Source organism: Haemaphysalis longicornis, unplaced genomic scaffold (genome assembly GCF_048455015.1).
Source record: "Haemaphysalis longicornis isolate Haplotype H1 unplaced genomic scaffold, Haemaphysalis longicornis Haplotype H1 scaffold_3, whole genome shotgun sequence".
Taxonomy (NCBI): Eukaryota; Metazoa; Arthropoda; class Arachnida; order Ixodida; family Ixodidae; genus Haemaphysalis; species Haemaphysalis longicornis.
In genome coordinates, this window is record NW_027526335.1 from 73,980,731 (window position 1) to 74,000,998 (window position 20,268).

At 48.2% G+C, this 20,268-nt stretch overlaps 2 protein-coding genes across 2 annotated transcripts in view; both read left to right on the forward strand.

The window, feature by feature from the left end:
* LOC144174634 (lysosomal alpha-glucosidase-like) overlaps positions 1-5,654 on the forward strand; it is a 40,920-nt gene extending 35,266 nt beyond the window's left edge. Inside the window, exons 17-20 of the mRNA XM_077703419.1 lie at positions 1,289-1,377; positions 2,106-2,155; positions 3,948-4,097; positions 5,535-5,654. Of these exons, the coding sequence (XP_077559545.1) occupies positions 1,289-1,377; positions 2,106-2,155; positions 3,948-4,097; positions 5,535-5,600 (355 nt within the window). The 3' untranslated portion in view covers positions 5,601-5,654. The remainder of the gene's footprint in view (positions 1-1,288; positions 1,378-2,105; positions 2,156-3,947; positions 4,098-5,534) is intronic.
* Positions 5,655-14,354: 8,700 nt separating this feature from the next.
* LOC144173297 (uncharacterized) lies at positions 14,355-15,281 on the forward strand. Its single transcript, XM_077701780.1, has one exon. The coding sequence runs from the start codon at positions 14,499-14,501 to the stop codon at positions 15,216-15,218; it is 720 nt and encodes a 239-aa protein (XP_077557906.1). The 5' UTR covers positions 14,355-14,498; the 3' UTR covers positions 15,219-15,281.
* The last annotated feature ends 4,987 nt before the right edge of the window (positions 15,282-20,268 follow it).

A 20,268-nucleotide genomic window follows, 5' to 3' on the forward strand; every position in this document is an offset into this window, starting at 1 on the left:
GATAAGCACGAAGTTGCGAAAACATTATTTCCCACTTTTCCTATCTTACTATCTTAGGGGTGGGATTTTCCAAGACGCAGCCCTAGTTCTACTCTACGCAATGATAGAAATGTACTCCCAAAATTTCAAGTGTCTATGTCCAGCCGTTTTGGCTGGGATATGATGAATCAGTCTTTCAGTCAGTTAGTCGGGCACATCTCTTTATAGGTATAGATTTATCACGCGTCTTCGGTTGGAAAACGCTATCTAAAAGCCTGAGGCTGTACAGAAATTGTCGGGATGCTTTGCATAAAGTGCCAGTATTGGGGCTGGTTTTTAGACTTTTCTCGTAGCTTTGACATGTACTATTTGTCCCGCGTTGGTTGGCTTTATTTTCACAACAACCTTGCAGTCGATGTAACAGATACTTGTCTGTACCAGTGAATATTTCAATTTGTCTTTTTTTCCTGAGGCTTGTCAACTTTACGTATGAGCTTATCTTGATCCAGCTTAAAGCCACTGAATAAGTCATGCTTAAGAGTAAGTACACTGACGCACGGCGGCAGCCATTTTAGTGCCTGACGCCAGGGTGGCCAGCTTTATTCGCCCTATTGCGGCTGACATTGACGGGCGGAATAGGTCCGGGCGCCGTTTGGCAACCATGACAGCTGTGTTTGCTTTTCGAAGATTTAGAGACAGCGCGCCGGTGCGATAGGGTCAGGCTTGGTTACGCAAGCGTAGCTTATTTAGTGGCTCTAAGTTACGCTAGAGTCACTAATTAAGCTACGCTTTTAAAGTGGCTATGGGTCACGCTAGGCCACTGTCGTTCTTTCCCAGCGGAAAGCGAAGCAGGTGTTTTCCACCTTCCCGCCGGTTGAAACAGCCCAGTACAGAGCAGGACGGCATCGCTACTCTGTCTGGGAGCCTAAAACCTCACTCTCAACGTGTTATACAGCCACACTGCGCTCCGAAAATCACGACCTATCGAAGGGTGCGTGTGATGCAATACAGAGGCACCAAAATGTCAGCGCCCATGGGCCTTCCGAGCTAAACAAATGTCACGTGACGTGGTTCGACCAATGGCCGCCGTCGGCGGCATACAACAATGACAGAAAAGAGTGCCGATACTCTGAAACCTGATCTAGCGGCTTTAATCCAGCCCATCGAGCTCAAACGGGCAGACATAAATGAATGCCAAGGCCTGTGTTTCACTTTGGGCGTCTACGCTGAGCTTTAAAAAAACGAGTTGCGAAGGCTGTGTGCTGGCTTGTTCGTGATGCGGGGGATTTCATTTCTCTCCTTGCGACAGCCGAGAGGCCCCTTTGGTTCTTTTAGTTGCTCCAGGTGCAGATGGTGTGGCCCGCGGCGAGCTGTTTTGGGACGACGGTGACTCTATAGGTACGTGCGAGACAGGATGGCTTCGTGGCTTAGTGGCTTTCTTGCCGGCGGTTAATTTGTCACGGGGTCGTCAGCACGATAACTACTCAAAAAACAACTGCTGCTTATGGTAACCTGCAACGTATAGGTTCTTCCTTTAGGTATACTGATGAAACTTGCTGTGAAATATCTCCTGATAAAAAAGGAAAGCATTTTACAAAGTTATCTCAGCTTTGAAATTTCGTTACGGCGATGGCGGTGCATAAGGCGCTAATATTGTGGAACCCGCACACTTTTAGTTTTATATGCACCGCAATACAGCGCAAGTGATTTTTATTTCCATTTTTTTGCACTTTGTGGTGTGCTGTATGCCTTTTGAATAATTTCTGTGTTTTTTCGAGGAGGAAGGAAGCACCATCGAGCTAACCAGATTAGCTTTTTCCCCTCTTCTCATACACAATTTCGGATAAAGGCATTAGTATTAATATGTATATCTGGTTTTATCACAAAATATGACGTGTGACTGTCCTTAAGCTAAAATATTGGCGATTTCAAACATAAAATTGAACTTAAAAGCCACCACGACCATTTCGTCACAGAACGGGGACCACGCGCTTTTCATTAGTTTATCTATTGAGACTCTGCACACCTCCAAATCTTGTCTTAGGCAATAAAACAAGCTTTACTTGTATACACCGGTTCTGTCCCAATATATAGGAATAATTTTTCTTGACACTTTTTTTTTTCAGATACCATTGAGCGGGAAGAGTACAACATGTACAGTTTCACGCTGATAAATGTGAGATATTTTTGTTGTTCTTTCTTTTTATGGTTGTAGCATCTCTAAGCTAACTCGGACCACTTCTGTGTGCACGACGTGGGATTTATTCTGGGTGCACGAACAACAGCCGTACCTATCAGGGATTAAATAGGTGCAGTACCTATTCCATCCCTTGGCTGGCACGTTTCATTATATATTTTACTTATCTGTTTACAATACTGCTAGCCCTTGCGGGCTGTAGCAGGGGTGGGAGGTCAACAGGTGAAAAATACACAATGTTCATGCAAAGAACAAGTTCAGCCGTCGTTAGGGCGAAAACCTGAACCTACTTCTTAGAGATTTTTATGGTCTACGTATATCAGCAAAAACCGCTTCGAGTGAACGAGATAGTCACGAAGTTGCGAAAAAATTAGTTCCCACTTTTCTTCATATCTTAGGGGTGGGATTTTCCAAAACGCAGCCCTAGTTCTACTCTACGCACTGACACCAGAATTATGGTGTCAGGTCTGGGTTATGTAACCACACGCGCAGTCGTTAGTGGTGGAAGCTTGTTTATTGTGAATTACTTGACGCAACGTCCATATAGTGCTTCCCTGATCCGGATTCAAAACATATCTTTTAAAGGACCAAGCAATTGAAGTATAGTAGTAGACAAGTCACACGAATGGCTTGTGCAACGTTGCACATACAAAATAAAGTCCAAGTGGCGTTCGTGAGTCTGTTCGTCCTTCTGCTGATGGTCATGCGTCACGCAGGAATAGGAGCAGGTTCCCAGACCCGCCGGCGCCCTTGCAGAAACCAGGGGCGGTATTCCCGTGTTTTGTCCCTTTCAAAAGTGTCCCTTTTGAGCTAGCTCTGATTGGCTAAAAGCGAACACCCGGATGTGACGCCATGCAAGCACGGCGGAGCTATGAGCCGTGGCTACTCGGAGCAGACGATTTGGAGCAGACGATTTTTCGTCGCCTTATTGTTGGTTCGCCGGCGGAACAATAAACACATAAAAGATACTCTGATACGGTTTCAGTTCTTTAAAATGCGTTTGCAAGAACAGTTACGGTATTTGAATCAAAGGCCCACTGCTTAACCGGAAGTACGTCACGATGAAAGGGACGCAAAAGGGACGTTTTCAAAAGGGACAGTTACGAGAATACCGCCCCAGATACCAGACCCATGGATAGAGGGCGCAGTGGTCTCGCAGGGATGCAAATCTAGAGGGAAATGTAGAGGGAAACATTCGGCTTCCAGAAACCCTAGGATTTAAGGGTAGCGCAGAGGGAGTTAACTTCAAGGATGTAGAAGCGAAGAAAAGAAGATTAGAATGCTGGGGGACGAAAAGCAGAGGGGAATATTGCCTAGGATAGCTACCACCTGTAACAGAAAAAATAAGTATTTTGTGCCTAATAAGTTTTCTTGTGCCTACCCTAAGAGCAGCGATAGTATTAAAGGAAGTGTGTAAAACATAGGTATATTAATTTTTTTTAGTTCTTTGGCAAGATGACGCGTCATCACTTCGCTAAAAAGGGGATACCACCATCTATCATCATCATCATCATCGTCACCGGTGGGTTCCTCAACCCTCCCGCTAGGGGAAAGCGAGGGTAGAGACCCTCCCGCCGCCGACGTTTATCTGGCGCCGATTCCCTTGCGCTAACGTAAAATTTGCGCGGTGACGGCGCTGCCGTTCTGGTTCCAGCGCCCGTTGACGTTCGAGCCGGCACAAGCGAAGCACAGCTCCGCCGCTGTTTCAGCAGATTTCACACTGGGTGGAACTGGGTTTAGTGTTTTGTATGCTTTTTTTGTACGCCCACAGAGAAACAAGCTGGTGGTGAGAGTAGACCATCGCGGTTACGCCAATGACCTCCGCCTTGGCAGCGTGATGATCCTCGGCATCCCCCAGAAGATCAGTGAAGTCTTTCTGGAAGACCGCAGGCTCGAGTTCCAATACAGCGCCGAAAAAAAGGTGCGTCGCCTGGCCAATATAACGGGATGGTCTGGTCTCGTAGGGAACCCTACGATGGACATTTTTTTTTTTTTGCTTGGTTTATGGCCGCTAGGTAGACCTTTTAGACGAGTAAGTGTTGGGAAGAATCTCAAGGAAGTTTTTACCCGGCACGTGTCACGCACCGCTATCACCCGAGATGTTCGGTATAAGCTAGTTCGGCGAGAATCAAGTGGGAGGGACGCGCCACCGAACCTCTTGCAGTGCGGGCGTGACTGCAGGAAATATCGTAAGCGTGCGGTACATATTATTACCGGCGGAGCCTTACGGATACACCGCAGAGAGGAACGCTAAGGGCTTCACTCGAAAGTATTTGAAACGGAAAATCTGGTTGTAAACACGGTGTGTCTCAAGCTTAAAGGGGCCGTGCAACACTTTCGATAAACGCTTTCATTCTTTCCTTCGCGTCTGGAACCACTGCGAAAGCTATAGTTATCGCTAGCATGGAGCCGCAAGGCATTATTTGCTCGTCGCACCAGATACGCCTTCCATTTCTGCTTTGTTTTTGTGGTTTTTTTTTTGAAGATGCTATCGAAGAGCATTCATTGCTGCAACTGAAGTAAGAACGGCCAACAGCCGTTACTTGGCCTTAGTGACTTAATTCGAACCGTCGAAGAACGCCAAGACCGGGAAAGAGAGAAAAATCTTTTGAACGAGTTTACAAGTTATCTGATGAGCATACAGCAGTTATTTTGGCTGAGGTACTTTGCGACCCCCTAATCTAAGTACTGTGTGTGTTGAGTGACTACGATCTGCAAGCATTTAAATTTTCAAAAAAAGTTGAAAAAAGTGTTGCAGGGCCGCTTTAAGATCAATAGGCGCAAGATGAGCATTTCCCTCACAGTGATAGGAGTTAGATCAACATTGCCTTCCCACTTGAAGACAGTCTGGGAAGACAGCTGGGAAGGCGATGGCGTTCTCCCGTCAACCGTTATACCGGAACGATCACGATAATGCCCCGGTACTTGTATTATTGCCTCTGTTTCTGCAGATGAGTCTTACTATCCAAGAAAAGTCTCATCGAATTGTCCTCAGAAGGATCTGATTACATGCAGGTTTCAAGTTTGCTTTTTTTTTTCGTATCGCTTTCGCGCAGGAGGGTTAGACGCACAGAACGTATGTCTGGCGAGGCCCTCAAACAACGGTCTATAAGCCCTCATCTATACACGTGGCATCAATTTGGATACAGGGCGGCAAAAAACAAGACTGTTAGAACTTATAGAAGCCTGTCGAATTCGGATCTTGAATGGGTTTATCTTTATCCCGATATTTATATCGGGATATATTGATCCCGATATTTATAACCAGAACTCTTATTTATGCAAGCACGCGTGGCTAATTGCAGTTATAAACGTGCGTATGTGTGTGTGTGTGTGTGTGTGTGTGTTTTACGCGCAGATGCTGACTATATTGAACATTTCGGAGCCCCTCGTTCAAGACTTTGTCATTTCTTGGAGGAGTTGAAAAATTCTGGCCGGCGACAACATTTCCACCAGTCGAATAAATATTACAAAAATAGTTGCCCTTGTTTCTATCTCTCAAAGGCATTTATCGATAACTCTGCAACTGAACACCGAGACGTTGAGGTAAGAAACATCACGGCGAAAAAATGAGCGCAATTCTCATTTTTGCAGTACTGCTTTATAGGTGTACGTTTTTATCTCTACGTTCAATAAGTCGCACAAACATCCCTGACGTCGGCAGTCCCTACAAAGCATCCTATCAGCGTGTGTCCGCACACATAGCCTCCGTGTTCTTCCCCAACAAAACAAAAGCGATGTGTTTTTCTGAAAACAGGTGTAAAAACATGTTTTCAGAAAAACGCATATCGCGGAAATATGGCTTGCATTCATACATAAAACATGGTATGCTGTGGGGAGACTTTTCTAAAAGGACAGCCCAACAAACAGGCCAGTTTGTTTCATATCTTTGTATTTAGAAGCATTGCACACACTGTGGTAAATCACTTAGCTGGAATAAAAAAAAAAACGCGGACACGACAAAAAAAGGAAAGAAATCTAACAAAAACTAACTGAACAGTACGCACTAATCTCCACATTGTCGCCGTTCTAGGTGCCGCGATTTTCTCCTCGCTGTCCACAAATTCAAGAGAAAAAGAGCCTAAATAATTACGATAAATACTTCTTATCAGGCTCAGTGTGCAATGTGTAACTCAATGTGTAACTCTAGATGCCCTTACCCCTACGCCCAAACAGGGGTGAAATTTGTTCATTCCACGGATTGATTCATTGATAAACGTTTATTGGAGTTGGAGCGGGAGAGGCTATTGTGGATGGCTTTCCTAGTACGCAAAGCAGCGAGGTGTGGCAGCCACTCTTGCTCGAGACACAAGGTATGAGGAGGAATGAACGTTTATTCCGAGCAAAGCGGAACATTGCGGAGCCGTTCACCCGAGCGGGTGGCGTCATCAGTCCAGGACATCCTTGGCACGTGCTGCCAGCTGCGCCCGGGAAGACAGCTGAAGCTGATCCTCCGCGTTGGGGCTGCTTAGCTGGCCCTCTTACTGCTCTATGGAAGGCGTTGGGAGAGGAGAGAAGGCCAATTCGGGCTGTGAGAGAGCTCCGATACTATATGTGCAGGGTGATGGGCAGAACTTGCATGCCAGGGAGAGCTGCGAAGCATAAATCCCATGGAAAGGTAAGTTCGTCTGGATTTTGCGCAGCAGATGTTGGGAATTGCATAGAAGAGGAAGAAGTAGCTCTTGGCACCTAGGGCACGGGTACCATCATCATTGCACATTAGTCTGTCATCGCCATTAAAGTGTTCCACCAGGATGTCTGACGGCTCCGTTCCCTGGCGGCTCAACCGCAACGAGGTGGTCGCTCCGCGACAGCAGCGTTTCTTGATTCTTGTCTAGCTGGAGATGAGGGAGGGGATCTGGAGGAAGGGAGGGGGAGAGATAAGTATTTAGGGGCTGTATCGCCGTATGAGCACGTTTGTTCGAGCAAGCGGGCCCTAGTGTCCAGGGCTGAGACAGCATTTTCGTCCCATGGTCTCCTGAACTGAAAGACCACCCCCACATCACAAGGCTCAAAGTAGACTTTTTAACAACAAAAACAACCTCGAGATACATCTCCCACCACAGACACAAACGCACACTCACAAGGTACCGGTCCGACATTTTTTGGCAGATAAAGGCTGACACACTGCGCACCGATTATCTCGCACTCAGAGCCCCAAACCTAGCCAATGGAGGGACGAAATCGTAAATTTCCGAGGGAAAGAATTGACATAGGACATCGCAAGACTGGAACGGCGGAAGGAACATGGGAGAGGCCTTCGCCCTGCAGTGGACACAAACGAACTGATGATGATGATGATGAAGAGGACGATGGTGCTGCGTCTGCTGCTGTTGTTGTTGATGATGATAGACTTGAGTTGTAAGTGGTGTGCTCTTCATTTTATTCTGACCTCTATGGGCAACCTTCGTCAACCTCCGCTGGATGCGAAGCTGGCTGACACCGTGGTATGTGACGGTGGTCCTGCTGAAGTCCCCAGCGGAGAAGCCTTTGCAGAAACATTCGAAGAAGTAGTCTTGAAGCAGAGTTTACCTCGTCGTTTGGTCGCTGGTTTCACTGCCGCATTGCATACGATTGGACGGTGCACTGAGGAAGAAGAGAATAAACATCTTTATTCGCGAGCTCATGGGTGCATGATAAGGGAGGAGGCACCGGCCCTGTGGGGGGCGCCCTCCAGTCCTTGTGGATGCGTGCTTCCAAACGCTTCGCTGAACAAAGCACGTACGTGACGTGTGATGTCACTGCGGGCGCTATTCTTTTGAGCGCCTGCTACAGCGAGCCCACCGTTCGGGCTCTGTAGCCTCGATGTAGGGTACTGAGTATTGGCGCTTGCGGCTTGGGTTCGAGCCCCAGCAGGTCTTATCTCTTAATTGCTTAATTTCATTTTCTAAATTAAAATTTTGTTCCTAAACTCAAATCTACGCGTTGTGTTTAATAGTAATGGGGATTTGGACGTTTTAGGTCACTTTCGATTTGAGGGGCAGCCAATGACAACGTTGAATTACCGTTCTCCATCGCGCGAACAGACATGCCACGTGGGTGCTCTGTGCAGCGAAGCGTTTGGAAATACACGTCCTAGATGACCTGGTCTTTGCTGGCTGCTCGAGCCTTCCCTATCAGCTTGTGCTGGTTCGAGAGGTTGGATTTCCTTAGCCTGTCCACCCACTGATCGTACGTGGGTCGCAGATTGGGTGTGCGGAATGAATGAGGATGGTTGGCATTCCCAGGCCAGGTGGTACGTGGTGCCGGGCTGGGGGCAGAGGTTGCAGGTGCTATAGCATTGTGTGGGGTAAATATGGTCGAGCCCCACTTTGGAGGGTCACCTTCGGCCTGTCAGCAGAGGCCGGGTGGCCAAAGCAGCATGTAGATTTCCGTGAAGATTAATAGGTTTTTTTGGGGGGATTTTGGTGTGGTGTACAACCGCCATACTAGGCCGTCATTTTGCCTTAACTAACTGTGGAACGTCAGCAGAGCCGAAGGGCTTTCTAGTTTCAATTAAACTTTAAGTTTAGCTACCAGTACACTGATTTACTGGGACTTTTTGGTTAACGCTGGTATATCTGCGGTCAGTTCATTGTGATGATGATAATGATTCTCTCAGTTAATATCCCATAGTGCGTCATCCCTTCTTCTTCTTCTTCCCGTTGGTCTTTGCTCGTTTAAGCAAATTTCGGCCTTTTTAATGCTTGCGCTCCGCGCACGGGCACACGTGCTCCATTTGGAGGTAGAAGAAGAAGACAGCGTGACACGCAGCTGGCGAAGCCACGCTCGTGAGCCGCTGCTGTCTTCCCTTTAGGCTTGCCTCCTTCGGTCGTCCCGGACAGTAAGGTAAGCGGCGATCCTGGCAGTCTATCAGAAATTCTACGCTCCCAAGAGCACCTCTCTAGCTTCATTTGCGCTCTCGACGCGTCTGTTCAGTCGGGCAGGTATGCTACGTGGCCCTCAAACGTCAGTTCCGAAGCGCCCGTTCCGCGACACGCCCGCATTCCGGTGTACGGTGCCGACTTACAGCTTTCCATCGCATAGTTTTTGCTTCCGGCGACGTCAACCTTGCCGCTGCTGCCGAAAGGAAGGGGAAGGGTTTCCAGTGTGTGGATTAACAGGCTGGGGGTACTAGCCCCGTTTACATTGACCCGACAAGGGCGCGTTGAGTCGAAACAGTTTTTTTGGACTCAACACCCCCCCTCCCCCTTTCTTCCCCCTTGTATAAGCGGACTGGTTGGGTCAGAGAGCCGTCGTGGAGAGTCCAGTCGACCCGGAGGCAGGGGGTAGATTGGCTCGTACGTCGGGCTGAGTCAGCGGGCCTCGGGGAGCAGAATACCGTATTTGCGCGATTCTAACGCGCCCCCTTTGTAACACGCGGCTAAGTTCACGCAGGGAAATTCTAAAACAAAAATAATTTGACACTGACTGTACCCCGCAGATGAAAAAGACATGGCACCACGTACATGGAAGGAGGTTTTATTTGGCGTATGCAGCTGTGGAAGTCAAAAATGATTGTGCTTCATAAGATTGCTTATCCAGCTGCAGCTGGAAATAAAGTTATAGGGGAGAACATTGAAGCTGTTTGCGATTTCAAGTGCCTTGATCTTCATAATTCTAGGCGTGACGGGCTAATTGCAGCAACACAAAAAAAATGTGCAACAGCTGACTAAGGTATGTGGCTTGCGACTGAGGAATTAGTGCGCCGAAATTCAATCACGTGGTGTTGACGATTGAGTTGGATTTTGGGAAGACTTCATATCCGTTACGTATGGCAATGCCTCTGGCCCCTTTAAAGCCTATTTCGGTTTTGAGCCCGATTGTAACGAGCATACAAATATTAGACTGACTTTATACGCACGACGTCGTGTAGTCTGGCGGAAGCCATTATACGCACGACGCGACTATGGCGCCAACACGGCAGTTGCTGAAAACTGAAAGCGCCCTCATCACACGGGTTGGCGGGTTCCCCAAGCCCCTTGGCGGCTTCGATGGAGGCGGCATGGCATTCGAAGTTGGGGCACTATTTAGTTGCTTTAGCGATTTCGATCCCGCGATTGAGAATTTCAGCTCCGGAACAACGCCTTTTTCGTAGTGAAAGCTACAAAAACAGTAGACGTCGTCCATTCGCGGCTAAGTGTACGACTTGAACGACTGCAAAAGAAACTGAAGTACACAAACGCGACAACAGGCTCTGACATCACGATAACAGAATCGGACAATAGACTCGGAAATCGCCGTGAGTGTTAATTAAAGCGCCCTATTATTTTCGGAACGATCGGTGCAGTTTGTTGTTGAGTGTCGCGGTTGCTCGCATGACTGTTATGTTACACGCTGATACTTCTACGCATGCCGTTTTGTTTTATTGTCCGGAATAAACTGCTTCTTTCTGTTTCTTGCGTGCCGGCGTCATATCGTCGAGGGGGGTCAGGCTCGCGAACCCTTCGCACGTGAAGGAAGTTCCTTCACGACGTATACATAAACCAAGCAGTTCTTGGCGTTCAGTCTTTTAGTGTACGTAAATGGCTAATGACCAAAGCAAACATGAAAGCTGTTAGCATTGCTCCACACATGTGGATGTGCTTGAACGGAAATGTCGTGGGTATTCATTTCTAAATGGTGAAAATTGGCTTGCATGTGGTCACTGAAATCCGTTTAAGAATAAAATGAAATGGGGCTGCATCTGACTTAGTTTTTTAATAATTTGTTGCAACTGAACTTGAACCTGTAACTTTCTTAACGCACATGAGTAGAACAATTTGCCGCATTGTTTAAGCTATCGGTCAACGTAATCCTCCATATACGTGTTAATTCTAAATATAGGACAGGTGCTTCCACCCCGCAGTATTAATTCGGAGGCTGGATAAGAGCACCGCCATCCGTTAGGGTTCGATGCGATCGCAACCCGAGCGCTTCTAAACTGCATTTACTATGCAGATTTTAGGCCGAGATAAAAAATGAGTGAAAATTATAACCTAGGTTATTTTTAGGGAGCTGAACGTTGTTTAACAGCCCCAAATTTCCCATCGGTAATTGGGAATATGGTCGGTCTGTCAAGGACGTAATGTGGCCCAGAGCATGTTAAATAAGTCTGCAATCGCACGTGAAATAAATGCATTATCCGGTTCTATGTCGTGCTTTGCATCCATAACATCAGCTGTGCTTTCTTTTATTGCGATACGGAGCGCAAAAGCTAAACGAAAACCCATTTCGAGGAGCGTTGTACGGTTGTCATTTGAACCATCGGCTTCGCGACCCGTGGTGCGACGGAAAAGGGCGATAGAGCCGCTTGGAAACAGCGCGGCGCCGGTTGCTTTGGCTGCCGCGTTGGCGCGTCACTCACGTCGTGCGTATAGTGGCTTCCGCCAGACCACACGACGTCGTGCGTATAAAGTCAGTCCAAATATTATATCGATCATTTAGCAAGAAAGGGTGCCCGTTCGAATCGTAAAAATACGGTAGCTCCTTTTCCGGGAGCCCGTCCGCTCCCCTTACCTCGATTCTTTGGAAGGGGTTCATATAAACGCGGGAGGAGTCGAGGTAGCTGAACCCGCAAGTCGACTCGACCCTTTCTCGTCGGGTCCATGTATCCGGGGCTACTGTGCGGTGGATTTCAGGTTGCAAGCTCGCTACAGATTTTGAGCTAGACGTAGACCGGTATAGTTAGCACCTAACCGTAGCGGGTGGTCATGATGAGCGGAGCGGGCTTGGGCCTGCGTGTCCTGTTGAATGAATTGAATTCAAGTTTCGACACTGATTACGTCGAAAGAATGGTGATAAACACGACCAGCTCGAAGCAGGAAATGATCACCAGTGGCCCTGCCGCAGGGCTGGTCGTGGTAGAAATGAAAACTAATTGAAAATTACCGAAATTTCCGGTACCTGACAAGTTCAGACAAGCTCGGGGTTCTCCGATAGCATTCAAGCGTATTTTTCTGACACGAGACCTAAACCATGTAACGTAACAGTGACGATAGAGCGTTTGAATGAGCGAATGAAAATTTGATTTGGTATAATGTGAAAGTTTGACCCTTACGATAAGGAGGGTATGAAGATCACGGTATACAAAGATAATGAAGAGGCTTATTATACTCAAGTGTGGTCAAATATATTTCTTTAAGAAAACCGCTAAATATTACTGTTGACAAGCAAAATATTTCTTTAACTTAATCAAAACTATAGGAGAGCGGGTAGAGGGAATATTTCATGGAGGACTACGGCAAGTGGGCTGTCTCTTCCCGCGCGCTAGACACATGCTCAATTAAAACAGTAAAAACCACTTATGGTAACTTGGAAATGAAACCTGGTAAAGGAAAGTATAAATGCGCTTGCCCGGTTCAACTCATGAAAGGCATAGATATTCGCCTTAGCGTAAACTGGCCTACGCTGGATACAGCTGGTATTTACTGAACGTACTGGCTTCCCATGGCTGCCAAGTTCGGAGCGCTGTATGGCATCATTCACACAGCCGTTTTTCACCCTGTCACGTCACCGTCCCGTCACGGTCTTCCGTCATAAGCGACGGTTTCTCGGGCGATTTCTCCCCGAAGACGGTGCGACGGTGACGGCAAGCCGAGCTCTACATTTCCGTTCCGTCAAAGCGACGGGACCACGCTCCGCGGTAAACCAGCCAATCAGAAAAAAAATATTTTTGCATTACAGCAGGTCTGGCACCTCGTATCGTATATATCACGACTTTTTTTTTTTTTACTTTTCAGATCAAGCACGCTCAATTCTAGGCTAAACTGATCTATAGGCAAGCGACCCTGTACTCTAACGGAGAGCTCCAGTACGAACGCTACTCCGTTTACGTCTCCGTCACGGTTTCTTCACGTGACGGTGCCGGGAAGAAGGTGACGGCTGTGTGAATGAGGCCTACAGGTGCCAGCCGTGAACCCCTTCCAATCTTTTAGCATCTTTCTTTTAGTCTTACCATCGATCTTTTCTATCGCCCTCTCGCGGTAAGAGAGAGAGAGAGAGAGAGTAAACTTTATTTCGAAAAAAAAAAAGGGAGCACGCGGTCGGATTCCTCATTTCAGGTGGAGCTTGCTGCCTTCAAAGTTACTGTCAAACCAACGGTATTTCATTTCAGGCGTAGCTTTACGCGCGGAAGAAAGGGGCCGACAGATGACGAGGAGGCTTCTTGTGAGATTGTTTTTGCCACCGATGGTGATCGCCCCGCAGGATGCATATATCCCTGGCAGCTGTCACTGTAAAAATGTTTCCACTCATAGGAAATCGCGCAGTTGTCCCTTAATTGCTATATGAGTCTAAAATTTGGGCACGACGGTGCAGTTGGTCGGAGAGTTAACTAGGAAAATGATCGCGTGTGAAGGGCACTGACCATGCACTAACGACAAAATGATTCCTTTAATTTTGATGCGTAGCATTCTTCGCCGAGTACCCTAACAGCCAGGCCCGCGTAACACCCTGCATTTCCACAAAAATTCAGATAGCAAGAGATAATTGGTCGAGCGAAATTTTGAATAACTAAAAAAATAAAAAATGCATAAAATCTTTACGGAAAATGGAGAACCGTGTAGCACCCTGCATTTCCACGATAATGCAGATTTCGCGAAAGTTACAAATATAATCGTTGTAGTAACGTAAATAGAGATAATTGGTCGGGCGAAATTGGCGAATATAAAAAAACAAGAAAAATATTTAAGAAATTACGGAAAATGGCAAAACGTATAACGCATGGCATTTCCACAATAATGCAGATTATAAAAGTTCCTCTTCGAACCGTTATAATAGCGTAAATGGACATAATTGGTCGGACAGGATTTAGAAAAACCAAGAAACTTAGGTGTAGAAACTCAAGACAAGCGGCATAAGAATGCGACGCATTAGTAGACACTTCTCTGAATTTTTGCAGAATTTTTTTCGCTGACGATAAAGCTAGGTGCACTTGGGTTGTCCGTTTGTGTGCAAGCGTTGCTCTTCGATTTCCACGGACTCATTATCGCGTTAACAAGGGTATCCGGCGCTGTTACTTTTGTAGGGCATAGTGAAAACTGAAACACGACCATCCCGCTTCTATCGGTGAGGATAGCCGTCGAAGAGGTGAACGCAGAGTGACCAGGCCGTCGTTGTGTGGAAGACGAAACCCTAGCTCACACACTCGTAACCACACTGACACTAAGCATCCTTTTTTTCGGCACTCTGTGCCACTTTTTCAGGTAGCACTGTGTGATTCGTCAAGCCTCGTTGGTCCGGCTCTTCTACTCCGCGCCTCTCGGGTTTGCTGCTTGGGGCACAGACTACCGCGATACAAGAAGTCGCAGGCGTTATTCCGTAAGAGTTTTTTGTAAGAGCTGTGATACGACTCCCTCAGAAGATGTCGGAGCCGATCGAGTGCGGCATTGTCGAGGAAACCGAGTGCTCAATCATATTCGTCGAAGAGGAGAACCAGGAAATGTCAGCGTACGTGGACACGCCCTGGGGAGGGCAAGCACAGGAAGGCTCTGCATCGACTTCCGGAGGCGCCGAGGGCGCTTCTGACGAGCAGGACGACTCCTGCCAGGAGACCGAGTCGGGAGAGCCGCTCTGCGAGATCGAGAAGTGCCTCATCTGTGGCAAGACGTTCGGGAGCAAGGCCCTCCTCGCAGTGCACACCGTGTCGCACGGGGAAGCGACGCTGTGCACCTGCCCCAAGTGCCCCATGGTCTTCGCTTCCGAGAAGCTCCGGGAGCGCCACATGCGCATGCACCTGCCGGAGAACAGCTACCAGTGCGAGTCCTGCGGCAAGACGTACAAGTGCCGCGACTCCCTGCGGAAACACGTGCAGACACACACGTCCGGCCACTCGTACGAATGCAGCGTCTGCCACAAGACCTTCTACTTCCGCGCCGAGATCCGGAACCACATGAGGACCCACACGGGGGAGAAACCGTTCTCCTGCCCGCTGTGCCCGAAGCGCTTCACCATCGTGGGAAACCTCAACGCGCACATCCGCACCCACACCGGCCAGAAGCCGTTCCAGTGCGGCCTGTGTGGCAAGTCCTTCTGCACCTCCGCCAAGCTTCGCCGCCACCTCTCCTCGCGCAGCGACCAGTAGGAGGCCCCGAAGGACTTCCTCAGCTTCAGAGTGACGGCTTCGCGTGGCCTTGCGCTTTGGGAAAAAAAAAATAAAGCAAGTGCCAAAGCCAGTGGGGCCACCCTGGGCGTGAATACGAAGCAAAGTACATTAACCACAGCGACAGCACATCGGCAGTTCAGTATTAGCGTGAGAAAAGCCCGTGTACGTAGAAAAGAAGCCGAAAGCCAGATGAGTTATCACGTTGGTGGCTTTGTTTCTTAATATGAGGAGTAAGTTCTCGCGGGATTTATGGCACATAAGCGTCGCCTAAAGATCTGTTTTTTATTTCAAACCATATATGCCAGACTCTATTTTTGTTTATAGAGCTTGCTAAGCAGATGGCGGGTATTAATACGTGGGGTTTTACAGAGACGACATTGATTACAATGCACCGCTGTTGTCTCATGGCACCGTAACATGACACGACTTGGTAAGCATTCGATACAGCTGTAAATGTGTGCAGTAAGATGCACTAAAAGCTCGTTAATTTGAACTTAAAGGTTGAATTAAAGTTGGAACTAACGAAAGGGAAGTACAAATACGCACAATGCGATTGCGAAGCAGTAGAGCATTTCAGCAACTGAATGCTTGAAAAAAAGCCGCGATTGAAACCTGCCTTTTATGCTTGAGAAAGCTAAAACTTTTCGCTCTAACAAGCGAATGTAGCGGAAGGCTTCCCTTTCGTGTTCTGCAAAACTGAAGAGACGGGTAGCATTACATCCGGTAATTACTTTCGAGCGATGGCCGCACTGGTGCTTCGACCACCATCTCCGCATGGTCACTGGCAGCGACAGCTTCTACGCTTTTAAGTGCGAATGCACTTTACTTTATAAGCGACCCTGAATTCCGGTGACTGCCGTCCGTCCACATAGCAACAGCTGCGGGTGCGCGCGCTCCTCGTCTTCCTTGGCAACGGGGGGAGATGGGGGCGCGCTGCCTGGCCGCTGACATGGCACATACCCACGTGGGGGATTGGCCAGGAATCTCCTCGTCTTCCTTGGCAACGGGGGGAGATGGGCGCGCGCTGCCTAGCCGCTGACATGGCACATACCCACGTGGGGGATTGGCCAGGAATCGGGCGTGAGAAGGGCTAATGCACCCGCTTAAAGGAGTACTGACACGAAATTTCAAAGCTGAGATCCGCTCTAGCAATCAAGTACAACGACAACACAAATAGGTGTCTGTGCATGGCACATACCCACGTGGGGGATTGGCCAGGAATCGGGCGTGAGAAGGGCTAATGCACCCGCTTAAAGGAGTACTGACACGAAATTTCAAAGCTGAGATCCGCTCTAGCAATCAAGTACAACGACAACACAAATAGGTGTCTGTGCATGGCACATACCCACGTGGGGGATTGGCCAGGAATCGGGCGTGAGAAGGGCTAATGCACCCGCTTAAAGGAGTACTGACACGAAATTTCAAAGCTGAGATCCGCTCTAGCAATCAAGTACAACGACAACACAAATAGGTGTCTGTGAATAAATGCATCTTTCTTTCTATGTAGTTGTGTGTGTGTGTGTGATCTCTCTTTCGCGAACATTACCGAACCCCGCAAATTCAACTCCTGCATTCGCACTTTCACATTCTTCCCCTCGGGGAAATGCGGGGAATTTTTGACCTCAGAAATGAAAACTGATGCCATCTTTCAGAACGTCCCACCCCCTGAACTCGTGTCACATCTACGTAGTCTGCAAAAAAACTTCTTCCAAAACGTCCGATATGGGGGTTTCGGATTGCTTTTACCCGATTTAACTTCTATCTCTGTTTTTCTCTCCTTTCCGGAGGCGACGGAGTCTCGTGCGTATGCAGCGGGGCCGTTCATCTGGCCGTGCGCCAGACTCCAAACTGCCAGCGCGATTGCGCGTAGTTCAAATTAACCGTGCAGGAGGCCCCTCGCGTTCGAATTAACGTTCTTTTCATTGCATTTACTTCTTGGAGACTTGGCTGGACCAAATCCTACAGTTTGAATTATCCATAAAGTCTCATAAGCTTAAATTAACGAGCTTTAGTCGTATTTTGTTTTATTTCAATACAACTAGTGTGGAAAGGCTGTAGGATGGAGTCACTGCAAAGTATGGTTATTGACTCGCTAGAAATATTGGCTGGCGCTAAAAGTATGAAGGAAGGAAGGAAAAAAGGTGGTGCGCTGAGCGTTTCGCTTCCCTTCACCAAATAGTGGGCGCGTACCCCTCCAAACCCCCCTTCCATCCTACTCTTGATTGATTCTGCTCCGCCCCGACGCAGAGCAGGCGATGAGGCGTCCCGTAGTGGAGTGCTCCGATTTAATTTTGAACACCTAGGTATCTTTAAAGTGCCCCGAAATCTCGTACACACGGGCATTTTTGCTTTTCACCTCCATCAGAAAAGCGGCCGCCACGGCCGGGAATCGAACCCGCGTCCTCGTGCTCAGCAGCTCAACGCCTTAGCCACTGAGCCACCACGGTGGGTTCCACCCTACTCTGTCCCTGCCCCTTACCGCGCTAGAGCAATGGGAGGCTACACTGCTCAGCTCGGACCCATAAGTGCAAGAGTGGCTGATCCAGCTGGCAAAACTCGCTGCTAGGGCCCACGGGCTCCTGGCCGTCGACTAGGGTACTGTAGTGTGCCGGTGCTCCCAGCGGGCGCCTATTTCTATACAGCATTTTGGATGAATAAAGTTTCTTCCACCACCACCACGAGTGGGAAAGGGAAACGACGAGAAAAAAGAAGAAAGCAGAAAAAGTAGGGGAAAGGTAAGTACAGAGTGTAAAGAGGTGTGCGCAGCGTTACGACATAATAGACAAGAGAGTTCAGTGAGTTCATAGAGGGTAGCCGTTTGTGCTATCATCTTCTGTACAAGTCCGTCGTTTTTAGGAAGCACCGGAGCGCTTTTGTCGCCTTGTGCGTAGATGACAGAAGAGGCCAGTGGCCTAGGACTTTCTCCTCAAAGAACAGCCGCCGACTGCCTATCTTCCGTAGCGTTGAATAGAGCTGCCTTTTTTCCGATGAAAAACGGGAACACTCACACAGACCATGGCGTATGGCCTTTGGCGTGTCAAACTTCAGATTTCACGCTGACGGCCTGGGTTTGAGCCTTAGTGCTTTTAATTTTTTTCCCGCAACACCAGCATTTCCGCAACACCATGCTTGCTTAGGTAAGCCGTACGCATTATTTTTGAAAATAAGGGTACTTTGCCTACCAGCAAGTTTATCACTTCGGCGATTCTATAATACGACGCGAAAAAGTGCCGCACCCGGGTTGAGTCTATAGGCGGCCAGGCTTGTCAAATACGGGGCCAGGGAAGACAGTGAGAACATATGAGAGTGACGAACTGTTTTCGCACATCAAAAAAGGCAGCAGGCCTAGGCACCTAAAGCTGAGCCATGCGGCTATGTGCTGTGCTTGGAGCATTGTTACCTTAAGGCTTGCATTATTTTCACTCCAAGACCAGTTAGCGGAGCACTTCGCGGTTCCGCTCTGTAGCCCGCGCGTCGTACGACGCACGTCGTTTTCGGCTTTCCGCCAAAAGGTTTCAAGGGCTAAAAGAAACGTGCGAAGCAGTACGTGGATTGCGATATGTCAGGTATGTCTGACATACCAGTAATTTCTGTTGCGTAAGTACGGGTATAACGGGAAAATCTCCGAATGGTTCATTGATGATGATGGCGATGGTGATAATGGCGATGACGACAAAGAAGAAGACGACGAAGATGATGATGATGGAGATGGGAGCATGAAGCAGAGAGATAAGATGCACGGTAAGATAAACAGTAGCCCCCCACCCCCCGAAAAATAATCTTGGCAGCACACTGGGATAGACGCTCATGCATGCGTCCTAGAATTCGAACAAACAATTCTCGAGATTAACACAAATAAAACATTCTTTGAATTTTTAGACGCATTTTTGTTTTCGAAGCAAGGGAGAAGCGCAAGTGCGTTAGCGCTCCGCTAATGGCCGTGGCAGAAGACACGAGCCTTATTTTATAAACCAGGGGTCGTCAACCTGCGTCCCGCGGTGCAGTACTATGCGGCTCCTAGCGCGTCCTCAGAACCCCCACCCTGTCACTTCCTAGCTGAAGGCCGACACGCCAGTTTCGACCGCAAATGGGGTTAGACGGGAGACATTGATCGCTTCCAGTTGGCATTGTCCTTCATCTTCATAGGTAGTCAGATTGTTGGAAATGATTGTCAAATATTATTGTCAATAAGCGGAATTTTTTTTCTTTGCCTTCGAAGTCCCTCTCCACCGTGTCGGCTTCATGCAACTCGGCCCTCCTCCTCAAAAGGCTGCCGACGTGTGTGGTAAACGAATAGTGAAAAAGATGGTACTGACCATCTGGGCTTCTTCAATAAGTTTTCATTTTTTACAGTGTGCGATATTTATGCTGTCTACTTTTCTGTCCCTGTTTATTCGGCTCTTCTCATTTTACGGTTGTGTCTAGTTGTACAGACGTGACATACTCCCGCGAAACATGCCATTCTTATTTGTTCATTTATGTTTGTCCCAAGCGCGGGGCCGCGCCCCGGCTACTTTATCTGGTGTTCCATGCGAAGAAAACGCATACATACCCTTGTTCTAGCGCATGCCGTATCGGCAAGCTTGGTAAGAAAAGGGTGAGGCCGGGTTCAGGCTGTTGCCGCAACTGTCGTAATAACTTTAAATAATGGCCTCATTTCACGGCTCAGCCAACCGAACTGCGTGACACGCCGTTTTTTTTTTACGTCCATAGACCATGATATGGCTTTCTGAACATAGCTTGAAACTTTACGGTCCCACTTAGAAAAACAGCGCTCAAAATAACACGACCAACACTGCGCTCAGCGCAGTGTTTGTCGTTCCTTCTTGTCGTATCGTTTTTGGGGCTGTTTTAAATGCAGAGCATTTCTTTAACTCACGATGTCACCCGGCGTGTCGGCGTCCGCAACAGCCGTTCCAGGTGTGCCCTCTCCCCCACTTCCCCTCTCCCGCATCACGCTACCCTCCTCGCTCTCAACAACAGGTCCGCACCCCTCCCCCTACACGTAACGCAAGGTACATGGTGCTCT

Excerpts from the sequence above, each read along its gene's own strand:
- LOC144173297 (XM_077701780.1), top strand. The coding sequence starts at position 14,499 with ATGTCGGAGCCGATCGAGTGCGGCATTGTCGAGGAAACCGAGTGCTCA.